General features: G+C 43.8%; 1 protein-coding gene across 14 annotated transcripts in view; it reads left to right on the top strand.

Moving 5' to 3' along the window:
- Positions 1–21,244, top strand: part of SORBS1 (sorbin and SH3 domain containing 1) — a 109,761-nt gene extending 88,517 nt beyond the window's left edge. For 9 of the 14 annotated variants that reach the window (XM_059729709.1, XM_059729711.1, XM_059729710.1 and 6 more), the window contains 6 exons: positions 148–262; positions 368–493; positions 1,793–1,987; positions 16,162–16,220; positions 17,710–17,822; positions 19,120–21,244. In XM_059729709.1, coding sequence (XP_059585692.1) covers positions 148–262; positions 368–493; positions 1,793–1,987; positions 16,162–16,220; positions 17,710–17,822; positions 19,120–19,187 — 676 coding nt within the window. In that variant the 3' untranslated portion in view covers positions 19,188–21,244. The other 5 variants (XM_059729706.1, XM_059729715.1, XM_059729707.1 and 2 more) reach the window with 3 other exon arrangements.
- The last annotated feature ends 291 nt before the right edge of the window (positions 21,245–21,535 follow it).

Raw genomic sequence — 21,535 nt, 5'->3', positions numbered from 1 at the left:
ACTGTAAGATGCTCACCCTGCATATGAGTTAGCACTTTACCTCTGCGTTATAAACATACTTAGCCCCTCTCTTCTCCAATAAAATGCATTGTTCTTCCTTTGCTAATGTGATACATAATTCAGCTGTAACCAGTGCATTCTTAACAGGGAACTTCCACTGCAGAAAGGAGATATAGTTTACATATACAAGCAGATTGACCAGAACTGGTATGAAGGAGAACACCATGGCAGAGTTGGCATCTTCCCACGGTCATACATAGAGGTACATACCTTCTCTTTAAAGCTGTCTTTCCAAAATGTCTCCTTAAAGTGATACCTTTTTAAGCTCATTAGTGCTACTTTTGCTTTTGTCTGTTTGTTTATTCAGTTACTCCCACCAGCTGAAAAAGCCCAGCCAAAAAAGATGTCACCATTACAAGTATTAGAATATGGAGATGCTGTTGCTAAATTTAACTTCAATGGAGATACTCAAGTAGAAATGTCATTCAGAAAGGTAGGAACTGCTTTATGATGACAGATGTATACATGCATCTAAACCAGCAAGAAGGTGTATAATTGTCAAGGAGGTGTCTCATTAAAATTAGCTGATTAGTTAAAATTAACATGTATACACATTAGATTATCAAAAAATACCATAAATAAAATCTGAATTTAGTTTTCTGGGCTTTTACTTAGTGCCCATCATGTTACAGCATAATAAGTATTTTGTGAATAGGCCATCTTTACTCAGAAGTTGGTTCATGAGCTAGAGTGGATGCAGTGATGGGGAGGCCTGGTTCTCCAGGACAATCAATGTCTTTACTGATGCCTCTCTAGCCCATTTCTCTTCATTGGTGTAAAGGTGGTGTGCCCTGGGCAATGCTAATCTCCTTTTGTTGTGACATCTGGAAAGAATTAAAGCCAGCCCTTCACCCAGAGAACAGCAGAGCCAAATTGGCCAACAGGAGTGAACTAATAGCCCATGATGCTGAAGTGATTACACAAGGACTCTAACTGCATTTCCATAGTCACTTAAATCCATTTAAGTACCTTGAAGAGCAGAACTTCATCTTAAATGGGGTGGATGCTTGCAGAGTTTATAGATATTAAAATTCTGTATCTCCTATTTTATTCTTCATTGTGCATCAGAGTTGGAGTTTGCTGTTTGTACTCTGCCTTCAAAAGTCAGTCTCATTCATTTGACTGCATAACAGAAGGGAAAATGGAATAATAGAGAGGCCTGGCTTAAGATGCAAGCCATGCAGACCTGTGTGTAGCTCCCAAGGTCCTTGAGTCCCACAGTGAGATTAGAACCATGGCTTTCATTTAAAAGAAATGGTTCTAGTTTCATGGATGCAGAGAACCTTGAAAACATAAGAAGTGTATAACTGGGACCTCCCTGAGTTTGTAGACGGCCTGAACTAGTTTCAGAAGGTATGATCTGCTATCATTGAAATGCAAACACTTTATCATAGCTAGAAGAGACAGAGCCATAACAAGGGTTGCAGGGCCATAGGCTGTGGACAGCTCTGCTTCACCTGCAGTAAAGGAAGTGGCCTCTCTTACTGTGGAATTACAGCAGTTCCCAACTCAAATATTCAAATATTGGAAATATCTGAAGCCCCTGGTTGGGGTAGAGGATGTTTGCTGGTTGTAAGGCCACTTATGGTTCTCGACTGACTCATGAATTTGGACTTGATTTGGCTGATTTGGCTTGGAACACAACAATTTTCTTTAAAAACAAAACAAAAAAGCCCCTCTGGAATTATAGCATAGGTTAACATCAGTACTGAGTAACCATTCATCCCTGCAGGGAGAAAGGATCACATTGATTCGACGAGTTGATGAGAACTGGTATGAAGGAAAAATTTCTGGCACTGGTCGCCAAGGCATCTTTCCTGTCACATATGTGGAAGTGCTCAAACGTCCAGTGGTGAAGAATGCCATTGATTATGCTGACCCACTGATGTCCCACTCCCCTAATCGGAGTATGTCAGCATCCCCTCAGGTATGTGGACTTAGATGCAGCCTACAGAACAGTAGGATGTTCCCATTTCTGTGTGGGAAAGAATATCTGTATTAGCCCCTAGCTAAAGCAAGAGTGTATTGTGAAGTAGTTCCATGCAATATGTTTCTGTCCTGTTATACCTGCCTAGAGAGAGCGGAGATGAAGAGTTTATACTTCACTAATCAGAAAAGAACATAACTGTTTAGCTGGTGGAATTAGTAGCAACTTTTTGCTTCTGATCACTAGCTTGAATCCAGGCCCAGTGGGAAGGTACTTAAAGCTGGGACCATCTGCATAAATTTCAGTGCCACAGAGGAGGATGAGTTGGTAACTAAATTCCAGTTCCAGTAGATGAGGGTTTGCTGTGTACAAAATGCCACAGTGATGGGCATTCTTTGTGAGCAGAGGGAATTTCAGGGGAAGCCTTTCCAGTGACTGTAGTCAGCTTTGGATTAAACTCTTCACCAGTGGTTCTCAACCTTTTTAGTCTCCAGGCACCCCTCTAAAACATTTCAGAATTTAGTGGCACCCCATTTAAAGAGCAATGATAAATGTTATGAATATGATCACAAAAATGTTATAATTTGATTATTATTTAACGTGTTGTTAACTGACTAGGTAATTATAATTAAATCCACTCTTTCAAGTTGCTGGGGGGGAGTGCTCCCCTAGCTCTGCCAGGCTCGGCTTAACAGTTCAGCAGAGTACTCCCCAGACATGGATGGTTCCAGGCCACTGGTGTGAATTGGAAACCACGGAGCCAAGTTCTTTTAGCTTCCCAGGGCACCCCCATCTGAACTCCAGTAAGGGATGGGCAAAAGGACATATGAGGACCAGGAGGCAGGAGGGAAAGGCCATGGGGGTGCCTCAATACGGTCCCCACCACTGCCACCATGGCCAGATGGAACTGCATCACACCTCCTGCAGAGCCAAATTGGGAAGCAGCTGTGGCAGAAGCACATACTTCTTGCACAGCCCTTCCTGGTCAAACCCTGCATGGTGTCTCTCAGAAAAAGGGGGCATGCAAGGCAGTTTCAATCTACATGAGCAGCGGCCCTGCAGACAGAGGCCGCTGCCACCAGGTATAACAGGCCACAGCCACCAGGCAGGACACCTTCATTGTCATGAGACACGTTGGAGCTGAACTAGGAAGAGCCACAGCAGAAGCAGCATGCTGCCGCCTTAATCTAGTGCAAACAGGCAAGCCTCTGCTGCAGATGCTTCTCAGTGCAGGTCCAATGTACCTCCTGAAAGCAGAGATGTGCAAGGCAGCATCACCCTGTGACAGGGGTGGTGCCAGTATTGCAGCACCTCTGGCAGGTTCTTGTGGCACCGTGGTTGAGAACCACTGCTCTGCATTATTCTTGCAGGTAGCAGTGCCAGCCAAGGGTTGAGGCAGCTGGCCAGGGCAGCATTCAGGACAGTGGCACTCCTGCTGCCCATGCTGTGTGTGTTTAGCAGTTAAATGGAGGACTCAAGTCCCTGAGACTGGCCATTTTAAACTATGTCTAAACTCCATCCAAAAAGAAGAAAATCAAAATGACAAAAATGGGAGCAGGCGGTAGTTTGGGAATGTGCTTTGCCCCTTTTTTTCTGGGAATCAGCAATGCAGCAGAGGCTCCAAGGCTCTCAGTCCTTAATTTATTAGCACTGAGAAATTTAGCACATGACCAGTTATTTACCAGGATCAAGGTCTGGATCCTATGGGCAAAAGGGGGAGGAAGATTGTATGAGGAGATTAGATTGTGAAGGAAATTGGAAGAAGAGCAGGGAGATGGGGCATGTGGCACAGAATGGGAGGGGTAGGAGTGGAAATGTCAGAACTGGTTGGTATCCCTCTCCCTGTGTTCCTTTGGCTCTCATTGGGGCATCATTTTGTTCCTGGCATTAAGGGAAGAGCAGGCCCCATTTGCTTGCCTGGGGTTCTCTATAATAAAGCAAAGCTCAGCAAAGCTTTACAGTATTCAGGTTTGTTGCTCCCTTTGTGCCAGGAAGCATGTTTCCCCCAGCTTCCTGCAAACTCTTCCCTTGGTTTGGTAGGCCTGTAATTGCCTTTTTTCTCCTTTTAATTTTGTGGGTGAAAGCCACTGTTCCTTCCATAGCTGTCTGTGTTTTCTGCACAGCACAGCAGATCTGCATGTGTAACTGGGGCGCAGGCTGTGATGTGCCCCTGACTGCTGCTGAACATGAGGGGAGTCCTGCAGAAGCAGCCAAGAGCAGAATTCAGCATGGCACCTTTGTAAACACAGAGCTTTAAAATCGGAAGGCCAAGTCCCACGACACTTGCTCCCTCTGAGCAGTTCCTTTCTTCTCCAGCAGCCTTAGTGATGCCAGCCAAAGCCCTCAGGAACTGTATAGTACAATCCCCTGGAACATGGGCATTTCCTTCTGACCCTTTGTGATCAGCTTATGCCCTGAAGAAAGGGGGTTGTAAACATCATCCTAGCTGTTGTAGTCACGGATCCTGTTCTCTGTGATGCCGAATGCTGAGAAAGAAGTGCCAGTGAGGGCTTCACCCACAGGATGGAGCCCCTGCTGACAGCTTACTCTCTGTGCACTGTCATGAGACTGCTTTTCTCTGCTCTCTCCCCATTTCAGTTTCAGTTGATCGTTTTGTATGTTTCTTGTGTTTGTTTTTATTTTTGCTTATTTCTTCCTTCTCTTCTTTTGTTTCCTTCAAGTTTCACAGCTCTGAGCTGCTGCACACACCAACTCCTCCGCCTTTGCCTTTCCCACGCCACGCCTTGTCTCCAGAGGTGCAGGCAGTCACATCCGAGTGGATTTCCCTGACTGTAGGAGTGTCTCCTAGCAGCACTCCTGCCATAACCCCTCCATTGCCTCCTCTGCCTGAAGCCTGCCTCAGTCACATTGGCTGTCGCACTCCTTCTGCCTTGTCCAGCCCTTCCCCCTCAGTCAGTCTTCACCATTCTAATCTCTCCGGCTCCTCAACTCCCAGGTCCATCATATCTCCATTGCCATCTTACCCGTCCAGACCGCAGTCTTCTGCTCGCAGCTTCAATCATGCCACTCCGCAAAGTGAAGAAAAATTTGTTGGCTCCCCTTCTCCAAACATGAATAACTGTAACTCCCCTAGTGCCACTGTTGGGAGCCCCAATAGTTTCCTGTCAGAGCTCAGTGGTGTCATTGGCAACCAAGCCAAGCTGCAAAAGAATAGAGAAGGCTTCAGCAGCAGTGAAAGGGAGGAACAGAAGGAGCCAGACAGATGCTCCAGTGCCCCTCACAAAATCTCTCTTCAGGGGTGTCTGAAACCCTCAAAGTTAGATATGTTCATGAGCCCTGAGAAGAGGCCCCCTGGTTCCTTTGAGGAGAGCCAGTCATGTCAGGATCTAATGGCTATTGTGCAGGGAAATAACACTGAGAAAAGAAGTGTGAGGAAAGGTGGTGAAATGAAAGAGATGAAAAGCAGGGTAAAAAAGGTACTTGTGTTGCATGTGTGTGCTACTTTGAAACCCTACCTTTGTGTGTGTGCATTCAAATTCCTACTGTTCAGCTAGTCAGAGCCAGTAGCTATCATTGCTCCTTTCTGGACCCTGAGAGCATCTCCCATAGCTTGACAGTGGCAGGTAGGAGTAGTATCTCCAGTAAACATTGGGTAGAAAAGTCCTAGAAGTAGGTTTAAGGATGATCTAAGAAGATATATTTTAGCACAATAAAAAGCATGGGACTTCTCTGCCCACATGACCCAGCCTTGCCTAGTAAGGAGCTGACATAGGACTTCTTCAGCACGTGTCCATGGACATGCTTCTATCTGCATGCAGTTAACCTCACTGTAAAATCCTATGGAATATGGCAGTTCCTTCCTGTCCCCAGTTGGTGATCAGGCCCTGAAGAATGGGGATTCAGGGTCCTAGCATTTGTAATAGCAGATGCTGCTCTCATCCGTGAAAAATAAAGGATGAGTGAACCTAATGGAGCTTGAGGTTTATGAAAACCTTAAACTGATTTTAATTTGAGTTTGCACAACCAATGCAAAATCAGTGGGCCTGGTTCTTATTTTTACTATGTAAACAGTTTCACCTACTGTCAAACAGCTTTAGTGCCAGACTGCTGTGAGATGACCTCTGTGCAAATCAGACTCCCACCAAGCTCTGTTCACTCCCAAGAGTGATTCAGTTATTTCTTTAAAATAGTATTTCTGGCTGGAGAGCGCTCTGCCCTCTACATTGAGATAAGAGCCTCAGTGGAGCTCTCGGATGGTATGAGATGGTGTAGCTGGCTTTTACCCCAGTTGCTCATTTTGACAGAGGCAATGCGCTCTGCTTTGCCATCCCTCAGCTGTGTCAGTGGTTTCATGGAGCTGATAGCCAACTAGAGTAAGTTAGCAGCATATGCTCACTCCCTCTCACTCGGTCCCAGATCAGGGGTCAAAGTGGCTTTAGAATCAGGGCAGGGTTGGGGGACTGTCATGCTACAAAATTGTATGATGATTAATATGAAATTGACTGATATGAAACTAAACCAAATTGTACCCAAAGCATCACAAAATTATACTATTATCTGTCCATATTTTCAGTGACTGGTATGTAGACTTAACATTCTGCATGTTTAAGATGCACTCGAGCAGTGAACACAGAATGCTAAGCTAGGAAGATGCATCTGTCCTTGCATGGAGTTCATTAAGTTTGCAGTGTCTGCACCCTATTTAGCCCTATATAATGGATGCTGTTACAAGAGATGGTAGCAATGGTTCTGAAAGGAGATCTCGTGTGTAGCTGACCAACTTTTCTTTCCTTTAAAAGACTGCTGACACAAACGCATTCTCTTCGTCTGCTTCTCTCTCTTCCTCTGCCCTCTCTTCCTCTGCTGTCCCAACACAACCACCTCCCAGACTTGCACGCAGGGTCAATAAGCCACAGGTAATCACTGTTGCTGATAATTTTTCTCCTGCTTTTGGATGTTTCCATGCTATTGTCATTGGTTTGTTATTTATCTTTGTCTCCATATGTTGATTCCACAGGTGATGTGCATCCCCTGGGTTTCATAGAGCATGAGTATTATTTATTTTAAGTCCCGGGCAACAGAGAAGGGCAAGGGTTTACAGGGCAGATGGGAATGGGGGGGAGATCCTCAACAGGAGTAAATCAGCATAGCTGTGTTTAAAAAAACTGGAGTTATACCAGTTGATGCCAGTTGGAGATGTAGCACTATATGCATGCAAAGTACAGAGGACATATGTAAGATGCTAAGAGGACATGATCCTGAATGCCTGAAGGTTCCATTAACTTTGCTGGGAGCTGCACGTGTTCAGACCCCAGCAAGATCAGCATTTTCATTACTAAGAGCTTCAGAGTTGAGAGCTCAGACTTGGATGCCCCAAAGTTTGGGGCTTTTTAGGATCTGGAGTTTTGGTTCAGCTTATTAGAAAGCTGCAAATATTGGATCATAATTCAGAGTGGAGGTAGCCTCAAATTTGGGGAATGGCCTTTGTGCGTGTTTGGATGAAGAGTTTAGAATCTGACTCAAATCTGTAGGGTGACACACAAGGAATTTGGAGATTGTGTAGTGAGGGGGAATTTTTTTCTGGCATAGATGCTAATGTGCATCCACAGCTTTTCATCAGTTTCTTTGGAATTTAGAGCACACCCTCTCCCACGAAGCTTTGAGCATTACAAAAAGAATAAGCATTGATGTATGATGTAACAGCTGACAGCACCTCACTGCTGACACTGGCCTCGGAGTGAAGTCAGTCATCTAGGCTATTTATACTAGGGGTGTGCGAAGCAGGCCCTACGCGATTCAGATTTGGCCCAAATCGGGGACAGTGACTTGATTAGTTTATTTGGATTGCTGTCCCCAATTTGATTCGGACTCATCCAAATCTGAAGACTCGGTGCCAATTCAGACAATCAGCAATTCGGACATAGATACAGCTTTAAATGTTTTTTCTACATTCCTTGAGGTACCAGGCAGGGCTCATGAATGCTGCAATGCTGAGGCAGATGGAGTGTACCACAGGAGTGTGGGGGGCCCCACCAGCGCACTCCCTGGTGAACTTTTGGGTCCACTGGGGAGTGTGTTGGGGGGGGGTCTGTGACCCCCCCCCAAGCTCAGTGATCAGCTGCAGGGGGATCCCAGATGCCCCCCCAGACCCAGGAGGCACCAGTTTCTGAGCCAGGGGGAGAGGGTTCATGGGGGGGCCCCATCATGCACCCAGCAGACCCAGTGGTGCTTCTGGTCCACTTCTGGGTCTGCTGCTGAGCGTGTTGGGACCCCCCCCCCCCCATGCTCCTGTGGTACACTCCACGTGCCCCACCATTGCAGCACTCATGAGCCCCTGCTACCTAGTGGTACGTAGAAAAAACATGTAAAGCTGTCTCTATGTCCAAATTGCTGAGTTTTTCCGAATCGATTCAGAGGGTTCTGATTTTATTCGGAGATATTAAAGGGTCCTTTGATTCAACTCGGATTCGAAGATTTGGCCACTGAATCAGGCCAAATCTCCACCGAATTGAATCGGGGACCAAAGCTTCACACAGCCCTAATTTATACACCTTGAGTACTTTCAGCCAAGATCCACTAAGTGGCAGTATAAGAAGGAGAAATAACTTGCAGGGGTTAGGCTGAATTTGTAGTGCTGCCTATTGGAAAACGATATTGGTTTTGACCCAGCAAAATTAGATCAAGAATTCACAGATAGAGGGTGAATCTGGAATACTGTTGCCATTTTAAATTGTTTAATGTATTTTAATTGCTTAAATGAATGTAATTTTAATTGTTTAAACAATCGGCTGCTCTTTTAGGGTGATCTTGGAGTTGTGCGTGAACACTTTCCTTCCCTTAGTTTTGTGTTCTCCATGACCCAGGAACATTCACAAACTTTCCTTAACTAGAGATAAGTAGTTAGCTGTGTTAGCCTGAAGTCAAGCAGAAGGCAGGGCAGAGAGAGTACTTCAGAGATTAGGCCACAGCTTCCCAACTCCATCCTCCATCTCTTCAGAAATAGGCTCAGAGTGCTGGGACACACTGGTTCATTTGTCTCTACTTACTGTAGGAAAATCCCTGTAGGTTTGTGTTTTTTCCTGATGCTTAATTCACATAGTCCTGGAGGACACTTGTCTTGGGTGAATGCTGAAAAGGACAAAAATAAAATGCTGACCCTTAGGATATATTTTCAGACTAAGTTCTGAATCTTGTTCTATTTTAATTAGTTTTGCATCATGATGACTTCACTGCCCTTTCACAGAGTTAAAAACCTAGCCCAAGTATTTATTCCCTGTGCTCTGACAGCTATGATATTGTATTCAGGATCAAGTTAAAATTATGCCTTATCAACATCAGACAATTGTATTTTATCACAGGTTCAATCTGTCCTGTGAGCTTGTGCACACAATTTATTTAGGGTGCAGTTACTGTATTTATATGCACAAACAGATATTCTCTTACTTGAGTGGCTTTTGGAGACCGTATTTGCATAAGTAGAATTATGAGCACCAACATAGCATACTTTTGGAAAATTTGGCCTCCTGTTTTGTTTTTTTGTTTTTTGGAGTTTTTTTGTTTTCATTTTTTGCTAAATGCACTTTTCAGACGTGAAGCTGAGCCACAGAATTCAGATTCTGGCTTCTGTCTTGATTTTTGACCCTGCTCATTCATACTCAGTATTTTCCCATTTGGAGTTTTAGTTGGGCTCATTCTAAAAACAGGCCCCAGTGACAGAGTTCTGACTTCAGTTTCACTCCAAATGTCAGACTTCTTCACTCTGGAGTGGTTCAGACTGAGATTCAGAGTCACTCATATTTCTAGTCCTCATATCCTAATAAAGTAAATGTAAATAAAAATAGAAAAATAAGTAATTACAAAGAATCTGGACTTTTTTGTTAAGTAGCAGTTCCCTGTTGTTTCTTCTGCTTGGACAAGTGGGGCTCCATAGAGTAATGGATGACAAGAATGATCATTTTAAGATAGTATCTCCTATGAGTTTTTCTTTTATTTCTGCCTGTAGCCAAGCTACAGGAGTTCTCCACACCATGTGAACTAACCCTGCTAGGAGGTCACAGCAATGGCTGTGTGAAATGTGATTAAAGCAACAAGATCCAGTCTACCATGCTGCAACATGGAGCCTATCTGACATACAGCACTATGGGAGAAACAAAGTGAACGCTCGGTGTAGATAAGGGGGAAGAGTAGGCAGGAATCGGAAGCTGTTTTACAAAAAACATCAGGAGCTGCTAATGGATTTGGATGAGCAGCAAAGGCCCTGGGGTAGGACTCGAGAGTGGCTTCCAGTCCTGGCTCTGCTACTGACTTTCCGTGTGATCTGGGACCTTTCCTCCTCTTCAACAAGTCAGATTTCAGTATTTACCTCTAATCTGCCTCATGAGATGAGCCAGTTTCTCCTTAAGGTAAATTCAAATCAGTCCAATAAGTCCTACTCTGGGAGTGGGGAGTCACCTTTGTGTGTGAATGGAATCTAGTGCAAGGGAGTTGTTCACTTCAGCAGAACGAAGACAGAGCCATAGAACAAGCTGCACACTGATTGAGAGCTGAGCCCCGACAGGCTTCAGAACAATGCCCTTAGGTTTTATTTGTAACCTACTAACACATCTGCTCTAGGATTTGTTTCCCCTAGATTTCCCTCTCTTCCTGATAACCACTGGCAATGGCAGCAGGGGAAATTAGTGCAGGCAAGTCTCCTCATGACCCCTAGACAGTGCATGATCTAATTCAGTGCATCAGTCTTTTAGAGTGCCAGCTGGATGCTTGTGACCCAGTTGCACCCTCACTGCAGGCCACCACTTCCCTCTTGTAAGGGAGGGAGGAAGGATGGGAGGTGGCTGCCAATGTGAGAGGGATGGGGAGGAGGGGGGAGAAAGCACCTGTCATAGGGGAGCAGAGAAGGGAGAAAGGAGGGAGGGAATAAGCAGTGTATGTCCCTGTCTTAGAGGAGAGAGTGCAGGAAAGGCCACAGGAAAGGGAGAACTCTGGCCCAAGCTCCTTGTCACTGATCACCTTGTGCTGTGGGCTGTGTTCAGTCACTTCAGAGACTGGTTTTGGCCCATACGCCATAGGCTGAGCTCCATTGATGTAATCCCTGCTCAGAGCAGGACTACACAACATTGTAATGACATTGCCAGCAGCTGCCGTTCCAAGGTCACATGTAAAGGTAGAGGGAAAAGTTCTACCATAGATGAAGTTGTAGGGCCTGGTCCAAACCCTGTGGAAGCCGTTCCATTGACTTTAAAAGGCCTTTGAGTGGGCCTTGTCCTTCACTGCTTTGCAGTCTTTTCAGCATCCTTTGTGAGATGAGTTGTGTAGTCTGCTTTCCAGGAGGGGTGGTATTTGTCCAGTTTGTTGGGTTTTTTTCCCCTCCACTTCATTGCTGACTTAGAGGAATCACCTCTACATTCATGACTGTCCATTTGCATTTAGCTGTATCATTGCTGATGTGCTGTTTTGTTTGGAATGATACCAGATATCTGTCTGTCTGTTTTGCTAAAACACTGTCCTTTGCTTGTGCAGTTCATTAACTCCCACCTGTAAGGAAAGAGGAGGAAGCTGGAAAAAAATCTTTTGTTTAGGAAGCAAATTTTTTGTTAATTAAGAATTCTGAGGTTAACTAACTTTAGGGGGAGCAGAGATAGGTTATTGCAAACCCCACCCATAGTCTTTTTTTCTAACAAGAAAAATTTAACTCAGTGCATACCCAGACTAATATTGCAAACCTTCCTCTCCCCCACTCTCACCCTCTGGCATGATGACAGAGCTGTAAAATTACTTGTATCTGGGCCTCCAACTGTACACAGTGTGGGGAACAAAGGCAGGCAGCATCCATTAAATTAATTAGGCAATGTTTGGATTGTGCTTTGAAGATGTGAGGAAGTTGCTAAGCAAAGTCGTGATTCAGCAAAGCACTGAGGTCCACCCTTAACTTTAAGCATGTACTTAAATTTATCCCTGTCCACAATGGCATGAAATGCTGTTAAGTTAGTGGTTACTTAGGTGCTTTGTTGACCTGGGGATTGATCACTTAGCATCAGGGCTGTGCGAAGCTTCAGTCGCTGATTTGATTCGGTGGAGATTCGGCCCAATTTTGGTGGCCGAATCCAAATCGGGAGACGCTTTAATCTCTCCAAATAGAATTGGAACCCTCAAATCGATTTGGAGAGATTTGCTGATTCAGACAGACGCAGCTTTAAATGTTTTTTCTACATACCTCAAGGTACCAAGTGGCTTGTGAATGCTGAGATGGTGCAGCGGATGGAGCACCCCATGGGAACGTGGAAGGGTCCCCAGCACACTCGGCAGCGGACCCGGAAGTGGACCAGAAGCACTTCTGGTCCACTTCCGGGTCTGCCAGGGAGGGCACAGGGGACCTCCCCTCACCCCTCCAGCTCGGCGACTGGTGTCTTCTGGGTTGGGTGAGGGGGCCACCCAGGGTCCTGCTGTGGCTGATCACTGAGCTGGAGGGCCGTGGGGGGGTTGCGCTTCTGTGGGATGCTCCATCCGCCCCAGCATCTCAGCATTCACGCGCTGCCTCTGGTACTTCAAGGTATGTAGAAAAAACATTTAAAGCTATGTTTGTGGCCAAATCGCTGATTCCCCAAATCGGCATTGAATCTTCAGATTTGGATTCGGCTGAATTGAATCGGGACAGTGATCTGAATCAACAAATGGAATCACTGTCCCCCGATTTGGGCTGAATCCGAATCTGAATCAAATACGGCCTGTTTCGCACACCCCTACTTAGCATCATGAATGGCTTCTTTTACATGGACTGTTCCTAATAGAGTGCTATGTTTATATTAAACCCAAGTGGAGGTGGATTACTTTTTTCATGAAATCTGTTTTACAGATTTAATGTTGCACCCAATCTGAGCAGATGCCCCAATCTCCCTTTTGACTTACCTGTACAGTCACTCAAAGTATGATCAGTACTGATGCACATGATGTTCTTTTGACATGCTGGTTTCTCCCCTATGGCTTTCTTGTTTTATTTAAAAAATAGTTTAGTTCCACAAAATCTTACTCTTTTTCAAAAATATTCCCTGTAAAACTCCCAACCCTTGCTGAGCAGATTTGTCCATTTGACACCTGTGTCATTGTGCATTTATTTTTACCATGGCAAACAGAAAGAGATGGAGAATATCCTGCATCACTGGTCCCTGGGCATTGTCCCTATTAGCCATCTTCTCCCTCCTGAGAGAGCACTAGTTTTTTGAGTTTGATGTACTGTATCTAATTCCTTTGCACAATATTAATTTTGAATTTGTAATCATCCCACTAGCCTTTCAGAACTGAAGGCCATGCAGGAAGGACTTCCAAAAGTCCTACAATGATTTCAGACTCCTTAGTAAATGCCTGAACTCTAATCCCATTGTGGTAAACCCATCCAAATTACTTTTTATTTTCTCTCAATGGAAATGTACAGTTACAGTATCTTAGTGAAAAAAAATGGAGAAAGTAAGGGCTAGACTCCAGAGGTCTGGATTGACCAGGGCAGGGGCTGTCAGCCTTTTTAAATAAGTGTACCCCCAGCAGCCCCCTTTTTAATAAGTGTACCCCTGGGGCGGAGTGGTAAGTGGCCAGACGTGGAGGGTGTGGGGGTGGTGAGCAGCTGGATGTAGAGATGGGGGCATGGTGAGTGGCAGCAGTGCAGCATCTGTGCAACCCTGCTCTCGCCCTGTCCCAGGCCTGCTCCTGTGAGGTGGTGGCACAGGGTGGTGGCACTCCATTCTGGCCTGCCCCTGCATACCCCTGGGACCTTTTGAAGTACCCCCAGGAGTACGCATATCCCCATTTGACAGCCCCTGGACCAGGGAATGTGTCTGCTGTTGTTAGGGGTTGGGTGGCCACTGCTGGTCAGGGTTACTGAAAAATGTTTGGGTTGTGCCTTGCCGTCCTGAACAGTACTAGGGAGCTCTTCCATAAAAACAAGCAGGGGTCTCATCCATCGAGCCAGCCACTTCCTGATGCTTTTTGTACATGGAACACTGAGTGGGCGGGGCTTGTTTTCATAGCAACACTCCCCCGCACTACCCAGCCTGGCATAGACATGCCCATTGTCTCTAACAACATGCTGAATGAACCTCCCAAGGACTGGAGCTCAGGTTCATACAAGCTTCAAGGGCCAAACATGTCTATCATATACCGGTGAGAGTGCACTGCGGAGGAGTTCAACTCCCTGTGTTCTCTGAACTCTGAGCCTCCTGAATGCACAGATGTGGGCAGGAAATCTTGTGAACCTGTCTGAGGTTCTTGGCTTCCTGTGTCTCATCTGAGATTGTAGTACATCCTGGTCCTTACAAAGCCTGGCAGAGTAGAAGGGGTACAGAAATTAGTGACGACAAAAACTCCCCAGGTGGAAGAACACGAAATGGGCTTTTTTGGACTCGCCAGAAAAGATGTTGGTTCTACTGAATATTCACAGCAGGGCAATGTGTCTTATGCCCAACCCACATTGTCCATCTATAGTGCAGATTATAGTAATAAACTTCAGAGGGCACTTCCTATACATACATCACTCCCAGGGGGCACGCACAGTGCAGTATCAGGTCACAAAATATATTTGTGGATTTGCTTTTTGTTGGTAATTGTCTGCCCACTGGTTGTGCTTTTGAGACCCTCCAAGTGAGCCTGGGAGTTCTCTGGATGAGCTTGACAATGACCTGGGGCATATGGGAGGGATGGCTCTCAACTAGGACATGGGTGGGAGGAAGAGGGTTCAAATTAGTTCTTGTGGAGGATTTCAGAAAGGCCCTGAAGCTCTACTACAGTTTTAGTTCAGGGTTGCCTCTGTTCTGAAGAACAAGTCCCACCAAAAGGTTGATTTGTTCATAGAATTAGTGTAGCATATCAGATCCTTGCCTGGTGTAACTGGAGTAACTTCACCTGAACTACTTTGCATTGCACCATCTAAGGAATTGGTTTAATCCTTGGTGGGAGGTCAGCTGGCTTTTTTTTTGTCTTGTCCCAGATGTCATCAGGGGCCTTTCAAGAAATAATGACAATGTTTCCTTTCACTGTGGTCATTGGCCTTTGAGTCTGATGGTCTGAAACTTGTGCTTTCTGTCCATGTTCTTTTTTTCCCTACAGGAATGCAATGCAACACCGTTCACCTTCCGCAACTCTAGCTGTGTCTCTAACCTTTCATCTCACCCACTGTATCTGCTGCTCCAACCCTTTTCCTTGTGTTTTGCCATTGCCTTTCCCTTTGCAGCACTCTGTGCTGCATTGCAATTGCATTGCTGTAGTCTTGGCATCCCCCGTTGGAAAATCTCGTGTGAATCTAGCGGTGGCGGGTGTTTTTTGTTTTACTCTGTCGTCTGTGCACCATGTTTTTTTTTCTTTTAATTCTGACCAATATAACATCTGCTAAAATGTCTTCCTTATAATTTGCTTGGTGATCACACAGCCTTCTCATCATTCATTGAGAGCAGGACCAGATCTCACAGAGTCTGAAAAGAGCTATGTGGTAAGGCTGTTGTTTAAATAAGATGCATAGTCATATAGCCTCTCTGATCATAGACAGTAACATCTCAGTACAGTTTAAAAGTGCCAGCTGCTTTTTTAGTCATAATATATATATGTGTGTGTGTGTGTATGTGTGTGTGTGTGTATTATATATAGATATATATAAATCAACATATTTGTAATGGAGAACTAGAATTTAGCACTTAGAACAGCTACCAGAACCAACAAGGAGTTGGTGTAGTTGACTTAGAGTTAAATGCGTAGTGCATGACTGGAGAGTGCCAATTGGCAGTCTTGGATTGGTAGACTAGAATCTGTGATGGTGCCACTGCTAACTAATTGCAACCTCTGATGCTGCTGCTTTTTGACAAATCTTCAAACTAAATACCAAATTCTTCTGTATCTTGCCTGTTTTTCCATGCTTACAACCTGGATCCCTTCTGCACTCCACTACCTGGATATATACCTGGATCTACAACTCTGTTGTTTTACTGGACTTATGTGCTGCATCTGGATTGTCCCATCTCTTCCTGTCTTTTTTCCCTTTCCCTCCCCCCCTTGTTGACTGTTCTGTGGGTGTTTCTTGGATGTCAATGCTGCCTACCACGCAGGAAGCAGTTTGCAATGAGATCATAAACATTGCAGAAAAGTCTGTTCATTACTGCAGTACTATTTCTCAGCCTCTTGACTCTCGCCACAAGGTCACCTCTAATGACAATAAACCATCTCTAATCATTTCTCAGCAACCTCAAGCACAGCAGCAAGGAGCCAGCCCTGACAGGAGTCAAACACCACAAGACATGTAAGTTTCTCAGGCTGTCAGCTCTATCAGGGACCTGGTTTATCAGGGTTGCCTTGGTGTTTTTCTTCACATGTCATCTGTGGATATGAGAGCACCAGCTTTCAGGGAAATAATATTTCCAGCTTTTGCTGTTGTAGTGAAAGGGCTGAAAACCAGAGCCTTGTATTTATGCAGGACTAAGCACAACAGACTCTGAATTGCGACTGGGGCTTCTCTGAGGGCTTGATTTGTGCTTTTGGAAGACTTGGCTTGGTAGTGCTGTATCATGACTTTCTGAAGCTTGAACTCTTGCTTTATGTGTGTGGATGAAAGGGAAAGATCTGTCATTGAATTTGTAGTCCCAGGCTCTAATTCTTCACTGCCTTGCCCATTGTGATGCCATTTAAACTGGGCAGGATTGGGTACAATTTTCTACAAGTGTAAATGGCAACACAATAGCAAAGCAGCAGAGAGTCAGGCCTGTTGTCATTTCATGGAGAAAGGAAGGTTCTCTTTTAGGGAAGCAGAGTACAGTAGAGTATCTGGAGATTCATTAGTGTAGCGTAAATACTCATATATACAGTCAGTAGCTGTTAGTAACACATTAGTACTATGTTGCTCCTAAGCGGTTGGTGCTGTTATAGGGAGTGGCATCTGAATACATGGTTTAAAAAATGTTCCCAAGGAAAATGTTGCTGGTAAGTGGGTGTTGCTACAAATTAATACATGCCCAGGATCTGAGTCAGATTACCTCTCCAGAGATCCCAACACTAAGTATCTTAGGCTGCAGTGTCTGTAAAAATTGGGCACTTTAGCAGGGCTTGGCATTTTTAGCTAGAGCCAATTCAGTCAACTATTAGATAAAAGTGCCAAAAAAGCCCCACTAAAGTGTCCGACCTCTATAGACATTAGGAAAGCTGGGTGGAACTAACACGCTGCCTCTTCTGACAGGTGTTGGGCTCGGCATGGGAATGCACCGAGTATAAAGTAAAGTGCCATTTTGAAGGGTTTTGGGAGGGGGGGGTGTTCCACATCTATAAGCAGCTAATATGGTTAGTGTGATCTAGAACTTCCTTTGAACTACATGCTTGGGCAAAGGAATTGAATAACCATTCGGCACAGAAGTAAGGGTACCTCTGACTATGGAGGCAGGCACATGGGTGTGGGTTGGACAGTTCACTTACTACCTCCCTTTCTGGGATTGGCAATTTGTGGTTATTTCCCTAGGATGTTCTTGCTACAGTGCAGATGCACTACACACTTTACTATGGACTGCATCCATATGACCATATCTCACCCTCCTTTAGCAACACAGGTAGTTTGCAGTTGATTTTGGAACCATAATGGAAAACAGAAGAGGTATATATTGTTGTTTTTTAAATGATATGTGTACTGGACAAATCTGGTGCTCCTGTATGATACCATTCATATTTTAATGACAGGATGTTGCATGGATGTCAGGGAACAGCAGCACATAATTTACAGCACCTCTTCCTCTTTCTTGTTTTAGAGTTAGCTACCAAGCTGTCTACAGCTATACGCCACAGAATGATGATGAGCTAGAGCTAAGGGATGGAGATATTGTGGATGTCATGGAGAAGTGTGACGATGGCTGGTTTGTGGGTAAGGGCTATTAATAACATCATGGGAGTTGCCTGAATATCAGAAAATCGGCTTTGCAAAAAAAAAAAAAAAGAATTTGTTTCCATTTTGCAGGGTTCAAAATGGAGAATAATGTCCATAAAAGTTTTTCTTTCCCCTTTTCCCCTTCTGTTCTTACTTGGTGCATCTACATATGAAATTAAGGCAATGGAATCAATTCTGGCAGTTTGCACTGGAGTTAACTGCTCTGGGGCACAGTGTCTACATGTGTACCCACCCAGGGCAGTAGTACTTTGAGCTGGGATGGAGCAGCCCTGGTATAGCAGCAGGCTCAGGGGGGTCAGCCCTGGGCTCCGGGTGGTGGCATCAGGTGGTGGAAGGGCTGGTTGGGGCACAGGAGTGCTAAAATGAGGAGCTGTGCAGCAGGCATCCCCTGCACTTTAGCACCCTTTTGCCCCAGCCAGTCCCTGTCACCATCTACATACGTGTTTTGTCATACTTAATTACTCTGCCATAAGATAGTACTGTCCCTGACAGTGGAGTTAATTAATTTACTGTCCCCTAGTACTGGTGTATGTATAGACAGTGATGCTTTACTGTGGAACTAATTAGTCAACTCCATAGTAAAGCACGTGTGTAGATGCACCCACTCAGAGCAATATATAAAAATTATGTCTGGGGGCTGGGATTTTCCCACTGACTGTTGTTCATTTTCCTTTTGCTGCTCTGGAACTTATCCAAACCTCCCCAGTTTCAGAAAGGCAGCAGAATTCCAATTATCCTTTGGATAACTTTTCCAAAATCAGGGAAGCTTTGATGTGTTTGAAAAAGTGGCAAATGAAAAGAAAATAGGGGAAAAATGAGAGAAAAGGAGGAAAAGATCCCTGAGTTCTCTCATCCCCTTGAGTGTGATAGCAAAAAAGGGGAAAAATGGAGGAAAACCCAACATTCTGGATAGTCAAAATTTCCAGAATACTAATTTCTGTTTTCAACAAAAAATACAAAATGTTAAAAAAAAAATAAATCCTGAAGTAATTTGAAAAAAAGCTTGTAAGTGCCCTTTGAGTCCAAGATAAGTCTGAAAGAAAACATTTCACCCATCTCAAATTATTATGAGGCATTTATATAGCCTCAGCATTGCATTGTACGTTATACACAATTAACCTCAGAGAGCTGAGTCTGAACAAGTTAAGTTTCAGCAGGATAGCTGAAGAGGAAATTGATTATCCATAAGAATGGAGGAGGGATTGCTAGGAGAAGGGGGGGACATCCTAATGTATCTTATTTAATGCCCAACTCCTTTTTTCTTTCCCAACAGGTACATCCAGGAGGACAAGACAGTTCGGCACTTTCCCAGGCAACTATGTGAAACTTCTGTATTTGTAAAGCAATCCAAAAACTGCAGTAAATGGTTGTTAGGTGTTTTGTTTACGGACAACATGTAAATATCAACAACCTATGAAATCAGATAATTTTGAATGTAATAGACAGGAGATGAGAAGTGTAAGTGGGATGTGGTTATGTGGTACATACAGTATTGCGTTGAATGTGCAGCCCTGGTTCTACTGAGGCAGGGCTTAAAAGACATATTTGCTGAAGAAGAGACGATGTTTCTAGTTTACAGTGCTGCCTTTGTATATTCCCCCTTCCCCTCCAAGAGTTCTGATGATAATCTTAGTTTTCATAGGCTTTTTTATTGAGTGAGTATTTAGCTCTAAGACAGAACTGAGGACAGCAGCAGGATGGAGCAGGTAACTCACCACCCTTCAACTGCTTCATTTTTACAATTTGATAAGGGGATCTTCTCCAATATCAAGGTACCCTCCTCCTGTAATAAGGGCACCTCTATCCAACAGGTTATTTCCCTCTGCCTCCTACTTTAATTCTACACTCTTTCCTCCTGATGTGCACTTCAGCGGGCAGAGCTGTCAGACAACAGCTTTTTGTGGTTAGTCTACAGGGCACTGTATCATGCAGAGAGCTTTGAATTGGTAGTTTAATCCAGAGGAATAGGCCAAAAACAGAAAAAGAAAAAAACACTGCACAAAACCCAATAGGGTTGTATTTTCTACAGTTGTCTGCACAAGTAATTGAAATTTCAGGTACAAATCTTATTTGCAACAACCATGGCCATAATTTTTTTTTTTTTAAATTGTTGGCCCTGATGACACCTTTTGAAGTGTACCCTTTGCGATGAAGACTTCATTTCTTCCTGGTGTTCTACCTTAAAAATCCAGATAGATGCTAGCAAAATATTAGTGTGTACCTTTTTTCTTTTTTTGGTTATGGTTTTGATGGTGAGTCTTGAGTAAATGAAGACATTTTGGCTGCCTCCTAATGAAACACGAAAGTCAAGCCAATTTGTAAGCTGCACTTAGACAGCTTTTACCAGCTGCGTATATTTTTACTACTTTGAAAAACATGGATTGCCCATATACTTGTCTGTAAGTCAAAAATGAATGCTTTTTTTGATAGAAATTTTGTTAAAAAAAAAAGCATAAACAGAACCTGTTGCATCAGACTCTGCTTCCAACAGCTATAGTACAAATAGCAAAGGTTTAGATTGCTATTTTGTCATAAGTCGTATTTAATAATATAAAATGCCTATTTTTATGCTGTTGCTTTTATACAGATTTATTAATAGTAACTGCAACTAACTGTTAGCATGACTTGCAATATGTTTTGATAAATAGCCATGCTCCTGGGTTGAAAAACAAATGGACTTTATCTTTCGCCAAAATCAGCGGAAGAAAAGACTTGAAGTGCTTCAGAAGTTTGACTGTAAATATGTATATTTAACTTTGTACAGACAATGTACTTACCTTGTATAGAAAAAAATAATTTAAACACTTTGAATGAAAAGAGAAAAAAAGGCAGTTAATGAAAGGTTGAAGTTGTTTTTTCTTTCTCCATTTTTATTTAAATGAAGGAGTTCCATGTAAGAGTTCACCTGAAGAGTTTGAGCACAAAGTATCTGCTATAAAATGGTTACAAATATGACACACAGCACCATTACTTTTGTGTGGGGGGGGTATCTTTAGTCCTTACCTTATTTATAGTTTTTGGTTTTCTGCTTCTGATTTGCATTCATGTTATCTGCAGCAATATTTAAACCTGTCGCTAGAATTGGATAACACCAAATGAATCTATCCAGCAAAATAACATGATGATGCTGACTGTATATAACCAACTCATTTAAAGGTTTCTTTGTTGTTGTTGTTGCTGCTATTCTTGCCATTTTTAGTTAAACACACACACACACACACACACACACACACACACACACACACACACACACACACACACACACACACCGCAAGTTCTGTTTGTGTTTATTTTTGTTTCTTATTGCAGTGGATTATGGTTTGACAATTAATAAATGGAAGTATTAAATTACTACTGTGTTCCTTGTACAAATTATTAAATAAAGTTTATTCCAAGTTGTTGTTGTTATAGATGTATGCTTTTGTATTGCTGCCCCTCATTGGTTGTCTTCAGTATTAGACCCTGAGACTCTCTGGGCATGTCCACATGAATGTGCACATGCCTCCTGCAGTGTCTCAAACCCCTTTGAGACTCTGCAAGAGGCATGTGTGGGAACCAAAAAAAACTTCCTCACACTGTAAACTTGCAGCACAGGGGCAAAATTAGACCCCTGGGTATCCAGGGGTCAAAAAAAAAGCACTGCAAAACAGTGGGGAAAGGCACAATCCTAGACTGTGCCCTGAGGCAAC

Source organism: Alligator mississippiensis, chromosome 6 (genome assembly GCF_030867095.1).
Source record: "Alligator mississippiensis isolate rAllMis1 chromosome 6, rAllMis1, whole genome shotgun sequence".
Classification (NCBI taxonomy): domain Eukaryota; kingdom Metazoa; phylum Chordata; order Crocodylia; family Alligatoridae; genus Alligator; species Alligator mississippiensis.
This window is presented reverse-complemented; position numbering and strand designations above follow the sequence as displayed.